The 18,404-nt window shown below is 41.0% G+C and overlaps 1 protein-coding gene across 5 annotated transcripts in view; it reads left to right on the forward strand.

The window, feature by feature from the left end:
- The window catches only part of GLI3 (GLI family zinc finger 3), a 318,095-nt gene that overhangs the window by 215,566 nt on the left and 84,125 nt on the right, over positions 1-18,404 (forward strand). For all 5 annotated transcript variants that reach the window (XM_070788049.1, XM_070788047.1, XM_070788050.1 and 2 more), the window contains 2 exons: positions 2,089-2,235; positions 7,119-7,320. In XM_070788049.1, the coding sequence (XP_070644150.1) occupies positions 2,089-2,235; positions 7,119-7,320 (349 nt within the window). The remainder of the gene's footprint in view (positions 1-2,088; positions 2,236-7,118; positions 7,321-18,404) is intronic.

Genomic DNA, 18,404 nt, shown 5'->3' on the forward strand with positions numbered 1-18,404 from the left:
TCTACATTTTAATGATACAACTAGCTTTTATTGATCTAATGTTATGTGCTAGGCACTTTCCATGCACCATCGCCTTCACTCCTCCCAGCAACTTCCTGAAGAGGTGGAGCTGGGATCTGCATCTAGATCTTAGTGCCTCTGGAGCCCACCCCCAGAACTGCTATAGTATCCCACAGCTTTGGCACATAAGTTGTCCGGTGGAAACCAATCATTATCCCCCTCTTATAGAGCTGACGCTTGCCAGTAAGTTGCTCCAGATTGATAGGTATATTTCTTCTTGATTTTGAAATGAAAAAAGAAAGAACTTTAAAATTATGGAACACAAAATTGCAGCTTACCACCCAGCCATGTGTTATTAAATTTGGGCTGTGCTCCCTTTTCCACTCATGGCCCTGGGTCCTCCAGCTACCGAGAACTGACTCAGACCCTCTTGCCAGAAAGCTTAGGGAAGTATTTTAAATATGTCGGGAAGGTCATTGTAGTTACCTAAGTTGTCTGGTGGCTCAGAGGTTAAAGCGTCTGCCTCCAATGAGGGAGACCTGGGTTCGATCCCTGGGTTGGGAAGATCCCCTGGAGAAGGAAATGGTAACCCACTCTAGTATTCTTGCCTGGAGAATCCCATGGATGGAGAAGCCTGGCAGCCTACAGTTCACAGGGTCGCAAAGAGTCGGACACGACTGAGCGACTTCAATTTCACTTTCACTTTTCAAGTTGTCTACTACTGTAAGAAATGTGAAAAAAAAAAAATGTGAACATACAGTGATTCGATATAGTCAGTCAGTTCAGTTGCACAGTCATGTCCAACTCTTTGAGAGCCCACGGACTGCAGCACACCAGGCTTCCCTGTCCATCACCAACTCCCGGAGCTTGCTCAAATTCATGTCCATCGAGTTGGTGATGCCATCCAATCATCTCATCCTCTGTCGTCCCCTTCTCCTCCTGCCTTCCATCTTTCCCAGCATCAGGGTCTTTTCAAATGAGTCAGTTCTTCGCATCAGGTGGCCAAAGTATTGGAGTTTCAGCTTCAGCATCAGTCCTTCCAATGAATATTCAGGACTGATTTCCTTTAGGATGGACTGGTTGGATCTCCTTGCAGTCCAAGGGACCCTCAAGAGTCTTCTTCAACACCACAGTTCAAAAGCATCAATTCCTTGGTGCTCAGCTTTCCTTATAGTCCAACTCTAACATCCATACATGACTACTGGAAAAACCAGAGCTTTGACTAGAAGGACCTTTGTTGGCAAAGTGATGTCTCTGCTTATTAATATGCTGTCTAGGTTGGTTGTAGCATTTCTTCCAAAGAGCAAGCGTCTTTAAATTTCATGGCTGCAGTCACCATCTGCAGTGATTTTGAAAGTGAAGTCACTCAGTCGTGTCCAACTCTTTGTGACCCCATGGACTATAGCCTACCAGATTCCTCCTTCCATGTGATCTTCCAGGCAAGAGTACTGGAGTGGGTTGCCATTTCCTTCTCCAAGTGATTTTGAAGCCCAAGAAAATAGTGTGTCACTGTGTCCATTTGATATAAGACACTTTTATTTTGGGGAGCAAACAGAGGAATGAGTGTACAGATACATGCACATATATGAATTTAATCATTGTTTATTGGAATCTAGATGCTTTAAATGTTGTGCTAGTTTCTGCTGCACAGCAAAATGGACCAGCTATATGTATACATATAGCCCTTCTTTTTGGATTTCCTTCCCATTTAGGTCACCACAGAGCACTTAATAGAGTTCCCTGTGCTATACACAGGTAATCATTAGTTATCTATTTTATATGAAGCAGCAGCAGCAGCAGTGTATATATGCCAGTCTTAATGAGTTCTTGAAACTAACCTCAAAAGTTTTATCATGTACTTGATTTTTTTTCTGTGCTTTTCCTTCAGTTTTATTTTCTAATCAATGATATCTGGGAAACTTCAGCAAAAGCACAGTTTGAGTTAAAGAAGTTTTCCTAGAACAAACCATGAAAGGAATGGCTCTGTGGGCTGCATGACACATGGATTTTGGCGTATCTCAAGAAAAGCTTCTTGTTGACCTTCTTCCAACTGGTAACCGTGCTTTTCTTGTCTCCTCTTCCATCCAGCCCCCCACGCCGGAGTCAGCCCAGCAGAATACTATCATCAGATGGCCCTGTTAGCCGGCCAGCGCAGCCCCTATGCAGACATCATTCCCTCTGCTGCCACCGCCGGCGCAGGGGCCATCCACATGGAGTATCTTCACGCCATGGATAGTAAGTGGCAGGGCTGTCTTCTGTAGCCCCGGGCATGGCCAAGCTAATGCATGAAAGGGAGAGGAAGGTCCTAAGATGAGTTGATCACCTAACTTTCCAGAGCAGAGAAGGAGGCGGCACTGCCAGGATTTGGGGCTCTGGTTTGCTTGGTTTGCCAGGAAATTCCCACAGACTTGGCCATTGAAACTTGCCAATTAGCTCACCTTATGTCAGTGAACTGAAAGAGGCAGGCAATTATAATTTGGCAGACTCAAAAAAACACTAGTCGACTCTGATTGTCTTGGTAGCAGAATAAGGGAATGTGTTTGATTAGATGAACGTGCTCATGACCAATCATTTCTTGATTTTATAGATTTTATGCTTTAAAAATGAGCTTAAAAAAAGAGACCTATACTTGATTTCATGTTTTTCATGGGCTTATTTTTTTCTTATTTTCCTCCTATGTTTTCTTTTTTTAAAAATGTTATTTTAAGTGACTGTAGGTCTTATTTATTTAATTTATTTTTGGCTACGTTGCGTCTTCATTGCTTTGTGCAGGCTACTAGTTGTTGCAAACAAGGGCTACTCTTTGTCATTGTGTGCACTCCTGTGTTTTCTTTATGTTAAAAAATTCTGTCTCACTGAGACCTCTTATATAGGAAACAAAAATCATTTCCACATCAGAAAGGGCTACTCTTAGTACCTAAGAGTGGGGGAAACTGGGATCACTGGAGGCACTTTAAATGACTTACTTTTGGATCCCTCAAGGCTTATGATGAGTCTTTAGTGCCACTTCTCTAGACTAGAGGTACAGATGAGAACCTGTGATTATCATTTCTCAGAATATCTAAGAGTTTTTATCCTTTAGGTTCACATCCATTTACTAGGTGCCAGGAAGTGAAGCCAAAGTGTCATCCAAGGTATACATAATGCAACCCTTTGAATACGAAGATAATGTGAGTTTGCATAGGACATATGCTAAAGTTTTGTTTGTTTCTTCTAGTATCAGTGATTAACTTGTGCTTCTGTATCTGGAGGCTGTTTGGATTCTTCTGTGATGATGAGTGGACCTTGGTCCACTCTCTAGCAGTGGTGAACAGTTCAGCTCTCAGATTTACAATAGACAGAAGACGATTGGTCCACACAGTGTAAAACCTACAGCTCTGGTCCCCTTAATGTCATGAAGTAACCTAGCTGGGTTACCTAGGAACACTGCTTGGATGGGTTTCCACTGGGGAGTTCATTACCTCACCCAAAGTGAAAGAAATATGTTACATCTTCCACAGGGATTTTGTGGTTCTGCTTTGTAGAAGAAAGAGTTTCCATTGCAGATTCATCATGACCACGTTTCAATTAGGGGTTGTTGGGAAAAAAAAAAAGTTGAGTGTTATTATGCAAATCAGTTATTTAAAAATCTGCAAATAAAGAATTAAAATAAGAGAGACTCCTTGGAAGGTCAACCCATATTACCTTCTCTATTTGATGAGAATGTGTTTAGTCAGGCAATGGCGGGTTTTATCTAAATAAAGGATGAAGCTACCCTTTTACTTAGTAAAAACTAATTAAAGGCATTTTAATTTGCCAGAGTATATGGTAAATTGATTGTCATTAAGTAGGAATTTAGATATCCTATTATTCATCACATAAAAAGAAACCTCCTTTTTCTTTGTCAGAATCTTTCATTAGAATAGAGAAACAAAACAATTAACAGAAAGCCAGAGCGGGAAAATCTGTGTTGGAACAATGAGACTGCTCAGGCTTATATCTAGGAGGAAGCAGGGTGATCAGTAGAGACCTGGGCCACTTCTCTTTCAGCTGCTTTGAAATCCTCACCTTGTAGTTTAGCTGTTCCCTTCAACAAGGGATCCCAAATCACTGTCCTAAACGCTGATTACTTTCTTTGCTTAGTTGCTAGGGGATTGGGAAGAGCATAATAAAGGGTTGGAAAGCATTTAAAAAGTACTATATCCCCGCTCTCTGAAGTAGTTGAAATAGCATTTAGCTTAACAAAGAGAATGTTCTTCTGTTTTATTTTTTTTTAATCATTTTATTTATTTAAGTGGCTGTGCTGAATCTTAGTTGTGTCATGGCATGCGGCATTTTTTTTTAAGTTGTATCATGCAGGATCTTTAGTTGCCTCATGCAAGCTCTTAGTTGCAGTATGTGGGATCTAGTTCCCGGACAGCAGATCAAACCCAGGCCCCTTGCATTGGGAGCGTGGAGTCTTGTTCACTGGACTCCCAGAGAAGTCCCCTGTTCTTATGTATTAAATATAAAACCTATGAGAATTTTTTCAAGGGAGAAGCGAAATGAGGTTAAATTTCTACATTGGCTCTGCAGTAGTGAAAGCAGAGCCAGCCTGGGATCGAGGGGGTCATTCTACTCCACTGTAACAAATCTTCAGGACTCATCGGTTGGGAGAAAAGCAGCAGTAAACTTTTTGGACGAGCACCTGACTTTTAAATGTGCCAACAGTGGGCTTACCAGGGTTGCAGCCAGCTTCGGGTTAGAGTATTCCTGTGTTGGGCATTAGAATGAACAAGCCTGTTTTATGGCTCTAATTCCACCTTTTGGGATTCTAGTGACTTAAAGATAGGAGAGCAAGTAATCCCTATAAGGAATATCCTAGAGAAATCCTAAATGCTCCTGAAAACCACACTGTATATATGGTGGAAGCTGACTTAAGTAAGTGCCCATCTTGGAGGGGAAAACAGAGATGGACTAACCAGGCCCTAGGGAGCCACGAGCTTCCATGAAAGGCCTTGGCCTCTATCTTCGGACGATGTGAAGGGATATAGGCCCCAGTGTTTCATAGCATCAGATGACCTCCTCATCTAGTTAGTGATTTAAATCAGGGCATCAGCTCTGTCTGAAATGTCCTGCTACTTCTAACTCTGCCAGGGATCATCGAGTCTCATTGAGAATGATTACTGTCAAGGATGATATGGAAGTTGACCAGAAGTCTGGTTTGTCCTTGAAGTCCTTTGGAAGTAGAATGCATTTCCTCACTGAAAAACTTCTTAGATGAGATTATCCTCTCATAGTGAGTAAATATGAAACATTTATGTGTAAAGCTGATGTCATAATAAAAGATGCTGGTTTAGGCAATAATAGCTGTGAACACAGTGGGACTGCTGTTTCTGTACTCACATGGCCTAAATCATGTGGGTCATGAAACTTCTAAATGAAGAAATTCAATTTTCAATGTGCCTGAAAGAAGTATTTGAGTAGGGACCACATTTGTCATTCAAATTGGTTTACCAGTTTTATATTCATGGATGGTACTAAGTTCCAGTTTATGATTTATTTTTTATTAGCTATAAAGTATGTCTATTTATCATTATAATAATGTCTGTAAGTCTTTCATAGTCATCTATTGCATTTCATTAAATTATCTTAAATCATTTTGGATTGTTATCTTGTGTCAAAGTTCACCTCTGATGAAGAAAATATTCCCAATTAGTTTTCTATAGACCAGGTACCCAGACATTTTTCTATAAAGAAGTCTTACCCTCTACTACCGTTTTCTGTGTACCCCCAAATTGCCATGTCCCTGTAAGCAGATGTACCCATTCTTTGAAACAGAAACCCTCCATTCTTTCTCAAAAGTAATTATATTTGATTTGCCTCTTACCTAGTAGGATTATATTCTCATTCTATTCTCATTAAGTCATTAAACTTAGTTTGCTCACTCTGTAATGTAAATGTGACCTTAGAAAAGGCAGGAGTGGGCTTGTGGGCCACATTTATAGTTATGCTCTGAAATCTAGATCTCTTAACATCTACCAAATTGCAGGCAAATGGGCATTTAATTTTTCACTCTCTGTGTAACAAGCATTGTATTAAGTTGACAGGCATTTCAGCGTGAGTTACTAACCTCTAGAACAGAGCTTCATCCGTGGAACCTTCTTGAAGTCTCAAAATTCTAATAAATGCATAGAATTAATTGATTGATTAATTGATCAATCCAATAACCAGAGAATTAAAATTGACTCATGTTATCTTATTATAATGCTTAGAGGGTCTCTCCCAACCTGCCCTTGGAGAATGGGTAAACAAACCATAGTCCCAAGCTTTTAAATGTTTCTTGGGACTTAGGCTGTTAGATAATGGGGAATTTAAGGCAGGGTCCTTCCGTTTTGGCACTGCCAGGACTAGATGATTCTTCATGATGAGGGCCTGCCCTGCACATCCCTGGGTGTACAGTAGCTTCCCTACCCTCTCGATGTTTCTAGCACCCCCTGAGTTATGATAACCCAAATATCTCCAGATGTTGTCACATGTCCCCTGGGGGCAAAATCTATTCCCACCCCTCCATCGAGAACCATTAATTTAGGATAATGTATTTATCAGTTTTTTCAGTAAAGCCATAAATAGTCCATGATCAGATAGCTACAGAAATCATGGGGAAATGAAGGCATAACTAAGCTGGATTTTTTTTTTTTATCTTAGGATACTTTAATTCATTTTTCCCCTTTGGCTCATTGCTTTAAAGCCATGCGTGTTGGGAGTTGGGAGGATGGGTGCGATGTGACTGTGGGAACCACTGTCTTTGTCGCTTGTGGTGAATTAATGATGAGAATATCTAAGCAGCCGTCAGATTCATAAATCAGTGGAAATGAGAGGGATAACACATAAAAGTCTTTCCCTTTTGTTTAGCAATTTATCATTTTGCCTGCACATTAATAAACAAAGCTCCCCTGAGGTAAGTCCCTGGAAGATAAATATTTCTCCCTAATTCCCTCAATTGTAGCCAGTAGAACACAAGCGGGAAAAGAAAGGTACTTGTCACCACTGGTCGCTGGCTTCTTATCCTCCAGTTCTTGCATGTGGGGTAACAGGAATAGATAACAGGTACCAAGTCCAGCCACAGGTAATCAGATTCTGTTTTGTTTATATAACAGGCACCAGATTCCCCAGCCCTAGGCTGTCAGCCCGGCCGAGCCGAAAACGTACACTGTCCATATCGCCACTGTCCGATCATAGCTTTGACCTTCAGACCATGATAAGGACATCTCCCAACTCCTTGGTCACGATTCTCAATAATTCCCGCAGCAGCTCTTCAGCAAGTGGCTCCTATGGCCACTTATCTGCAAGTGCAATCAGGTATGTATTTTCCTTAAATCCATGATACATTTCTTTAATAAAACACCACTGCTTGCCTGCACCTGTGTTTGGGGTACTGACTGCCTACAAGGTAGAATTATAACAGGACACTGGGACTGACCTGAGATGGGGATCCAGGTTAAATTTCACTACAGTGGGTTCCAGAGCCAATTATTGTGCCGAAAAGACTTATTTTGCAGATGTTAGTTAGCAGCTCTTAAAAAGAAATAGTAGTTCTTTGGGAATGAAGAAATCCACTCCATAGAGACAGTGAGAATGGGGATCTTTTTTCCCCTTACTAGTTATAGTTCCCGAGAGGAAAAACCGACTTCATACCTGGTTTGGGGACAATTGCAAAGACAGGACACAAATCAAAAGACCAGATGTGAGTCTTGTCTCACAGGGTAAAGGTGTGTTTTGAGAGGAAGAAAGAAAAAGGGACATCAGGGTGGATTTTTTTTGACCATATTGAGTGGCGTGCGCAATCTTAGTTCCCCAAACAGTAATTGAACCTGTGCCTCCTGCAGTGGGAGTTCAGAGTCTTAGCCGCTGGACCACCAGGGAAGTCCTGACAGCAGGACTTTTGCCGGATGGCTTTTGCATCCACTCTTCAGTAGTGAGTCTTGGCGGTGATTTCCGGGAGGTCTGGAGCCCCGTAGGCTGCCTGCGTAGATGGGGTGAGTCTCCGTCACCCTTGGGTTTGCACATCGTGTCCTTCTTACCATGAGCCTGTGGAGACCATCGTTTTGTACTTCTGGGCCTTAGGGGAGGTGTTTAACTTTCCAGTGACTGTTGATTGTTGGGTTTTGGAATACCAAGGCTTTTTTTTTGTCATTCTGTTTTTAAATAAATCTCTTTCAAACTTCAAAAAGCAGGGTTTTTAGTCTAAAGGAATTGATGTGACTTCCATGATGGATATACTATTAGGAAAACTCTAACAGTCCAGAAAAATGTTGCAGTAGTCACATACAATATATACTAGAAATGATGAATACCATTATTTTTTCTGTAAGTTTCCATTACAGTTTTAATTCTTTGCTAGTTCAGTTATCAACAGTCTCCTTTGGCAGGCATATTCAGTTCAGTTCAGTTCCTGTTGTGTCTGACTCTTTGCCACCGCATGGACTGCAGCATACCAGGCTTCCCTATTCATCACCAGTTTCCAGAGCTTGCTGAAACTCATGTCCATCGAGTCGGTGATGCCATCCAACCATCTCATCCTCTGTTGTCCCCTTCTCCTGCCTTCAATCTTTCCCAGCATCAGGGTCTTTTCCATTGAGTCAGTTCTTCGCATCAGGTGACCAAAGTATTGGAGTTTCAGCTTCAGCATCAAGCGTTCAAATATTATAAATTTCCATTTTGATATTATGTCATTTTTCTGCTGTATCTGTTCTTTTAATATTGTCAAGAAAGTATGGAAACATGGAACAGAACAAATAACTGTTTACATGATAGACTTGTGGTGCTGGAGAACTCCTGAGAGTCTCTTGAACGGCACAGAGATCAAACCAGTCAATCCTAAAGAAAATCAACCCTGAATATTCATTGGAAGGATTGATGCTGATGCTGAAGCTGCAGTATTTCGGTCACCTGATGTGAAGAGACAACTCACTGGAAAAGACCTTGATGCTGGGAAAGATTGAAGGCAGGAGGAGAAGGGGGAGACAGAGGATGAGATGGTTAGATAGCATCACTGACTTCTGTGGATGTGAGTTTGAGCAGACTCTGGGAAATGGTGAAGGACAGGGAAGCCTGACAGGGAAGTGCTGCAGTCCATGCGGTGGCAAAGAGTCTGAATTGACTGAGTGACTGAATAACAACAACATGATAGCAATTGGTACCTACAGAGGGGTCCTGGGGTAGTTTCAGTATTAGCTGATATGGTCTTAAGATACGCTTTAAAGTCAGGCAGAACTGTAGTCAGATTCCAGCTTTGCCATCAGCTGTGCAAACCATACTCACCTATCGGCTCGGAAGTTCCATCTTCACATTTGTAAACTACAGACAAGATTCCCGCTATAGAGGAAAGGGGTAACTTTTATTAAAGCTGGTGCGGATGGTCAGTACCTGGATGTAGACTGCTATCTAAGGGCAGAACCTCAGGAGAACTGGCCTTGATGATCCATCCAGATGAGCCACCAGGGCCTGGCCATGCTATGCTGTAATCACCCCAGTTTGGCTCTGAGGAGTGTGCGCATCTCCAACCATGGCCCGGCTGCTCTGCACTCCTGGCAAATTTCTCTGGGATCATAGATTGCTACTGACCATATCTCAGTCTGCTGAAATCATATCGTTATTATATGACTTGCCTAGAACTCATAGCATCAAAGTGGTGGAAATGGGGCACACAGTGAAATTCACAGGAATGATATTTATTTCTTCATTTGAGTTTTCATTTCGTCTTTGTTTTTCTTCCCTTGTGCTCTCTGTCCAGCTACTGTGACTTTATAAGGCCTCTGAAGGATTTAGATTAGAAAATGGTGCCAGATGGTCGTGATGCTGTCTTTAATTTGTACCCCGCCTCTTCACCAGCTTCTTAATCTCCTCCCCTTCTCCAGATAATTTAGTATCAGTCCTTAAGAAACTGCCAGTATCCTGACTTGGAATGGTTGTTTTCCCCTGCCACCAAGGGGCTACAACAGACCTGATTATTCTCATTGAAGCTGGAAGCAGAGACCCTAATTCAGTCCCCAAGAGACCTGTTTGCAGTCAAATGGCTAGGGCCATCAGGCTCTCAGGTCACCCTTGCCTCGGCTCCTCGCCAGTCCCTCTTCACTCTTGCAGCCTGACCTCTCGTTCTTCAGTACACAGCCACTGTGTGTTAGGATAAGGCATAGCTTTGGATGTGTATAAAGTAATACAGATAGCCCAAGATGAGGTCGCCTTGCCATAACAATACATTTATTAGAAGAATTACGATCGGCACCACCTGCCAGCCTTTGAGCTGGAATAACCTTAGTGCTTCGCTAGCCCTGTTCCAAGTTTCACTTTGCGAAATCTGAAGACTGACTGGAGGACTCCTCAGTAAGTGGGAGGACTGGTGGATGACAGGGAAGGAAGCTGCATGAAGAAATCTACACAGGGTAACTTTCTCAGGAGGGAAAGATGCAGAAGCGAAGGTGAACTTAGCATTCATCTCATCTCTGCTTTGTACCCAGGGGCGTGGTTGGTGTGAGATGCTCTCACTGATTTCATCTCATGGCAGTTTTGGAAAGCATAGTGTTACTCTTGTTTTACGCATAAGCACAGAGGGTCTTTGTGAGAGGCCCAGCCGTCCACTCATTTGCTTTTTAATTTGCACCAGACACATTTGACTTTTACATTTGACTTGTGCATGTTTTCTAATCATAACCTCCTTCTCATGTGGACAGTGCATATAGTAATGGTGTCAGTTCAGTTTCTAAAGATATTTTTCAATGTGTGAAGACACATGTTCAGTTTTCTAACAAGTGTCCTTCACATGCATGTTCCAGTTCCAGCGCTCTTCTCCAAGAGGCTGATAATAGCATGGACCTCTGTTTAAAATCCCCTGCTGACTTGCTCATCTGGTACTTTGCCATATGTCTCCCTCCACCAAGACACAAAGGCCAGAAGGTCCAGGACTGTGATGCCTTGTTCATGGCCACACTCCCCACACCATTACATCTGTGCCCTGTCACCTTGACAGCACTCCACAGATATTTCTGGAGTGAGTGAATGAAGGAGCTCTTTAATGAGCCGTTAGAATTCTAATCACCCTCCTTATTAAAAGGAACTTTCTGTGTGGTGGATGAATGATTTTTGTTGTCAGAAGGTTATAGTCTGTATGAATAGTAATGTATCCATAAGTTGATAGATATATAGAAATGCAGAGGGATGAATACAAAATAAAGGGCTACAAAAGCAAATGTTCATCTTCAGTTTGTATATGGTTCTTGCATGTGTGCCTGCTAAGTCGCTTTAGTTGTGTCTGACTCTTTGCGACCCTATGGACTGTAGCCTACCATGCTCCTCGGTCCATGGGATTCTCCAGGCAAGAATACTGGCGTGGGTTGCCTTGCCCTTCTCCAGGGGATCTTCCCCACTCAGGGATCAAACTCAAGTCTCTTATGTCTCCTGGATTGGCAGGCAGTTTCCTTACAGTGGTGCCACCTGGGAAGCCCATTTGATTCTTATGTTGATGTATTTACTTAATAATTTAGACTGCCATAAAAATTCCATATAGACCACATATTTAATCATAAAAACCCATCTACATGTTAAGAAATTGTTACTGATTATATCTGACTTATTAAGACATATTGTCCAAATGTACATCACAAGTATTTTTTGTACCATAACTAAGACAATCATTTAAAAGAATAACTCTATGCACTTGGAAAGGATGTTGTGAAATACTGTCTCAGAAAGTTTTAAATTCACCATCACCCTGAGAAATGCCATCCAAGACTTGATGAGTCACATTTATCCAATACAGTCTGTATCCTCTGTATGGGGAAGGCCAATTTTTATCCAGTTAATAGTGTTAAATTAGAAATAGTTTGACCTCTGCTAATACCTTCCCCTAGAAATAGAGGAAAGATTGTTTCAACTGACTCTCATCTTCCATTTTCTAGGAAACCTAAATGAAATGAAGAAGTGAGTAATCCATTCATTTCTAACCCACCAGTTACAGCTTTCTCTCACTTTGGGTTTAATGGCAAAAATGAAGATGTCTTCATATCCTTAGCAGTTTCAGGTCTGGCTCAGCTAGGACAGACATCTCGGTGAAAATGAGAGTTGAGTGCCCAGAAGTGCAGCCTCACAAATGAGGGTGTGTTTTCTGTGGCCAGTACTGACCAGCTCTGCCTGGTGACCAGAGAACGGAAGCATCAGCCCTGCTGGAGGCCCCTGGAGTAAGGGTGCAGTTGGCAGGTCCAGTGCCGTTTCCTGAGCAGAGTAGGAACCAGTTCAACTTTCACAGCAGCTTGATACTGCTTTGTTACCTGCTATGAGTCAACTAATTTGTGTCTGAGAAACAGCTCGAAATGACTTGGGTGGGAAACACTGAAGAATAGAAGAATGAATCCAGAGCCAAATAACCAAAGTCCTTAAAACTCTGATTGCATCTTCTAAAAATTATGAGACAACCTTGTCTTCCCCCAGAATCAGTGGAAATAATAAATCCTGGCTAAAAAGGATACTTTTCATTTATTCCCAGATGTGACCATTGGTTTTAGGTAGTACTTCATTTAATCTACTACTCACTTATCCCCCAAATATTTTACTGCAGTTTCAACTGTGTGCTGGTCACTGTGCTGGGCATCAGGGCTGCATAGATGAATGAGAGACATGATTCCTGTCCTCATGGAACTCATGGAAGGGAAAGGCTTCCAGTCAGATACGAAGTTAGGATGTTTGGAGACTACCAGCAGCCCAGGTAGCAGATGAGGCAAAGCACAAGGTTGGAGGTGGGCAGGACCAGGTGGTGTACAGTGTGGACTACTGATCCAAGGCCTGTGGGAAGGCTTCGGGCCCCAGCGAGGGTGTGTTGTTTTAGAGACCAGGGAGCTCAGGGAGGTTTGTGAACTGGATCCAAGGCACTTAGCTACTTACTTGGCCATACCTGCCAGGTCTAACTGTGGATCTCCTTTTCTGTTTCCCTTCTTTCTCTTAAAAATCCTCCAGTGGGACACATGACTAAAGGGATTGGTAGGAAGTGCTATTTATAATAGGAATATAATCATGTCTGGTGATGCTTTTAAAAAATGGATGATGTTTTTCTAACTATGTCTGCATGACTGGCCAGTTACATAATTTGGGTTGTTGTTGTTGTGCTTGTGTGCAGTCATGTCTGACTCTTTGTGACCATTTACCATTAACTTCATGGTAAATGAAGTTAATTTACCAGGTTACTTTCAAGTATACAGCAAACCCATTCAGTTATATAGATGCATGTGTGTGCATATGTATTCTTTTTCATATATTTTTCCATTATGGATTATTATAAGATATTGAGTATAGGTCACTGTGCTATATATTAAGTACTTATTGTTTATCCATTTTATATATAGTAGTATGCATATATTAATCCCAAGCCTTCTAGTTTATTCCTTTCAGGCTTGCTATCCCCTTTGGTAACCATTACTTTGTTTTCTTTGTCTATGATTCTGTTTCTTTTTTTGTAAATAAGTTCATTTGTGTGTTTTTAGATTCCACATTTAAAAGATATCATGTGATATTTGTCTTTCTCTATCTGCCTTACTTCACTTGGCACGATTGTCTATGTGAATCCATCCATGTTGCCGCAAACAGCATTGTTTCATTCTTTTATGGCTGAGGAATATTCCATTGTGTATATATACCACATCTTTATCCATTCCTCTGTCAGTGGACGTTTAGACTGCAGCATGAAGTTTCCTAATCCCAGTGCCCAACCTGAAGAAATGCATTATAAAAGCATCACATGAGTTTCTTCTAAGTATCTTTTAAAAATTCATATCTGAACAGAACTGACCAAATTAGGGCAGTTGCAAAAATGTGTTTATAGGTTGCTAGCATTGATTTTACTTTAAAAATATTTCCTAATAATCTATAGCTGCTGCATATTCTTCATTCCTCCTCACTTTGGGTAAGAGAGGGTGCCTTTGTGACTCGGGCTTTCCTGTGACCACCCGCGTCAGGACTCCGCAGTGGTTCTCACATCAACCTCAGGCCAGCCTAGCTCCAAGCTGAGTTCTCCAGGTCAGGGAGGGGTTCTAGAGATGAATCTGGAAACTGATGATGAGCCTTTCTATTGAAGCCAATGTAGATAAAATGCATGGAGTATTAATCACTCTGTCCCGGGCAACCCCCTACACCCTGACCCCACATTCACACAGAGGACCTGTGGTATGGAGACTCAATGGAAGGAGATGTTCCATGCAGCTCTAAGGAAAGCTTATGTGATTTTTTTAGGGAATGGATAGATGCCATGTGGACTCAAGTCATTAAACAATAAGATAGAAACTTTGACCTGTAAGCATGACATGGCTGGGTGATCCAACCTCTTGCCATCTTTCTTATAGTTCCAAGTCTTTAAAATTCACTTTTACTTAGAAACAGGTCTTTTCAATATTGTAATCAGCTCTATTTACTCTCCTAGTATAAAAGACTACAGCAGGACACATCCCCTAGTGTGTGTTAATCACTCAGTCATGTCCCACTCTTTGTGACCCCATGGACTGTAGCCCACCAGGATCCTCTGCCCATGGAATTCTCCTGGCAAGAATACTGGAGTGGGTTGCCATTCCCTTCTCCAGGGGATTGTCTTGACCCAGAGATTGAACCTGGGTTTCCTGCATTGCAGGCAGATTCTTTACCATCGGAGCCATTCAGCTTTATTCATTGTACTATTATTAATTTATCCAGCCCATCCCTATCCTCTTCAGTTCAGTTCAGTCACTCAGTCTTGTCTGGCTCTTTGCAACCCTATGGACTGCAGCATGCCAGACTTCCCTGTCCATCACCAACTCCTGGAGCTTGCTCAAACTCATGTCCATAGAGTTACTGATGCTATCCAACCATCTCATCCTCTGTCGTCCCCTTCTCCTCCCGCCTTCAATCTTTTCCAGCATCAGGGTCTTTTTCAGTTAGTCAGTTCTTCGTATCAGGTGGCCATATTATTAGAGCTTCAGCTTCAGCATCAGTCCTTCCAATGAACATTCTGGACTGATTTCCTTTAGGATTGACGGATTTGATCTCCTTGCAGTCCAAGGGCCTCTCAAGAGTCTTCTCTAACACCACAGTTCAAAAACATCAATTCTTCGGCGCTCAGCTTTCTTTATAGTCCAGCTCTCACATACATACATGACTACTGGAAAAACCATAGCTTTGACTAGACAGACCTTTGTCTGCAAATAACGTCTTTGCTTTGTAATATGCTGTCTAGGTTGGTCATAACTTTCCTTCCAAGGAGTAACTGTCTTTTAATTTCATGGCTGCAGTCACCATCTGCAGTGATTTTGGAACCCCCCAAAATAGAGTCTGTCATTGTTTCCATTGTTTCCCCATCTATTTGCCCTGAAGTGATGGGACTGGATGCCATGATCTTAATTTTTTCATCCTCCACTATATGTAGAGTTCCTGAAGTGTTTCTGAAATACCTTATGGACTTGTCTCATATGCTATTTTATTATTATAATTTTAAAAATTATTTATTTACTTATTTATTTTACAGTAGGTCCTTGTTGTTTATTTGTTTTAAATATAGAAATATGTACATGTCAGTCCTAAACTTGCATGCTATTTTAACTGGTTTTAATATATTTGACTTGAATATTAATGACTTTGAAATACCTGTATGTATAGTAGGGTTGAATACATCTTAACGATTGATCTTCTACAATATGAACTTTTAGTGTCTCCCACTGATATATCATTTCCATGATTTATTATCAATTTACAGATAGATTAGAGGAGTTCTGTACAAAGGTTGACTCACATCACTTCCTTGGTGTGAAAAGAAAAATATTTTTTGTGAAAGTCAAGCATGTGTATGGATTTCAAAGTTATATATATCAATTATAATTAATATGTAACTTTCCAGTTACAAAAAATTATTTTATTCTTTGGATATATAAAAGGGGTCTGTGAAAAGTACTCAGCTAAAACTTATTGAATTAGTGAGTAAGGGAGTGGATTTTATGGTATTTATTAAAAATGTTTAAAATTGAAGTATAGTTGATTTACATCATTGTGTCAGTTACTGCTGTACAGCAAACTGATTCAGTTATTCAGTTATGTACATTAATATTTATCAGTTGCTTAACATCCTTTCTTTCTACTTACACCCCAGATTTCAGCCAGATTGGCCACAGTTGTTGAAACTCTGAGGCAGAAGAGTTCCAGATAAGGGAGAGATTTCTGGGCTATTTACTGCAATAGTAAGAGGAGACCCAGTTTGCAAAATATGACTCCACTTTGTGAAAGAATATTGACAAAACATTACTTCTGATTTGTGATGGAGAATAAATGCATCAAAACTTTCCTAACGATTCAGACTTTGGGAATTTTAATGTTAAATTTTTGGAAAATAGTGGTTCCCACTGAGACAATAATTTACTGATCGCTTTTAATTCAGAGCGAAGTTAAAACTTTTAGTTCAGTTGGTTAGTTCTTTTGGTTCAGTTAAAAGAACTGAAGTTTTAGCTCAGCTCAGAGCAAAGACTTAAAGGGAAACTGAGTCAGTAGTTACTGTGATTTAGAATTCTGTCCCTGAGTCACTGCCTACAGTGGCATGCATGCTTCCTCTCAGGTATTATAAAAAAAAATCTTCCAGAACCCTTATCAGTTTTGATGGGTAGAAATTATGTTTGATGGATGAAGACACCACACACACTATGATAAGGGATCAAAAATTCACATTTTTCTCAATTCCTTCTCTTGAGAAAACTACAGGGCAAATTAACATTAATTAATTTATTCTAACTTTTTTTTTTCCTTTTCTAATTTTTTTAAAATTTTGCTGGAGTATAGTTGATTTATAATGAGTGTTAGTTACAGGTGTGCAGTATAGTGATTCAGTTATACATATATACATATTCATTTGTTTTCAGATTCTTTTTCACATAAAGGTTATTACAGAATATTCTAATTGTTGTCCTAGAAAGTGTTTCTCAGAGTGTCTCTCTGGAAGCTCCTGAAAATATTGCCACAAACCATACCTGGGGTGGGACTTTTGAAACTCACATTCACATATTAACAATTCCAGGGGATCCCAGGGCTGTACTCCTCAGACTTTATGACCTTGACACTTTCTTTTCCTCCATAACACTTGATTGTGGGTTGTTATCCCAGAAGGACTGTGACTATGTTAGCGCATTGCTTGGGAGGATTTAGGCCATCTGACACTTTCTACAGATCTTATTGACTGAATATAAATTAACAGTTGTAAGTCACATTCTTATAAAAATGTTTATGTGTTTTTAATTATCCCATCTTTCATGTAGTCATTTAGAAAAGAAGTGAATGCTATTATAAATTTTTAAATTACACTTATCATATGTTGAGTGAAGAAAATTTAAAATTCAGAACATAAACTTAATTGCTCTTCAACTGATCCATTGGAAAGAGCAGGGTGAGCAGAAATGTGAAGGCTTTGGGGTCATATAGCTCAGGTGGATGGAGGAGCCTGGTAGGCTGCAGTCCATGGGGTCGAGAAGAGTCGGACACGACTGGGCAACTTCACTTTCACTTTTCACTTTCATGCATTGGAGAAGGAAATGGCAACCCACTCCAGTGTTCTTGCCTGGAGAATCCCAGGGACGGGAGAGCCTGGTGGGCTGCGGTCTATGGGGTCGTACAGAGTCGGATACGACTGAAGCGACTTAGCAGCAGCAGCTCAGGTGGACCAAAGACTGTGTCCTTCTTGAAACAAGTTGACAGAGCAATGTATAAAACATTTCAACAGTGTCAGTACTTCATATTTCTAGGAAATTATGGAACAAAGTATGAGCTCTTTAGGAAGATTTATTTTCAGGGTTTCTAAAAATAGAATTTGTTGTCGTTATTTAGTCGGTATGTTGTGTCCACCTCTTTTGCGACCCCATGAACTGTAGCCTGCTAAGATCCTCTCTCCGTGGGATTTTCAAGAATACTGGAGTGGGTTGCCATTTCCTCTTCCAGGGGATCCTCCCAACCCAAAAATCTAACCTGGGTTTCCAGTGCATTTCCTGCATTGCAGACAGATTCGTTTATCACTGAACTTTACTTTTCAAAAACGATTTCAACCTCTGTAATCAGCAGCATGTCCTCAGCTACTGAAGTTCTACAGAGACACACAGATCTAGTTACTAGCTTTGCACTGTTTGATAAATGTTGTCAAATTGCTTTTCTTTGAAGTAACTGTTCTGAGAGGGATGGGCAGAATAATGGCCCTCCATAAATGCCACATCTTACTGCCTGGAATCTGTAAGTGTATTTTCTTACACAGCAAAAGGAATTATGTGGCTGTGATTCAGTTAAAGATTTTAGGAAGAGGAGATGATTCTGTACCATGTAGGTGGCCCAATATAACCACAGGGGTCCTTATAAGAGAGAGGCAGGATGGTGTCAGAGTTAGAGGGAGTCACAGGAGGTTGGAGTGA

The sequence above is a fragment of the Bos indicus genome, chromosome 4 (genome assembly GCF_029378745.1).
Source record: "Bos indicus isolate NIAB-ARS_2022 breed Sahiwal x Tharparkar chromosome 4, NIAB-ARS_B.indTharparkar_mat_pri_1.0, whole genome shotgun sequence".
Classification (NCBI taxonomy): Eukaryota; Metazoa; Chordata; class Mammalia; order Artiodactyla; family Bovidae; genus Bos; species Bos indicus.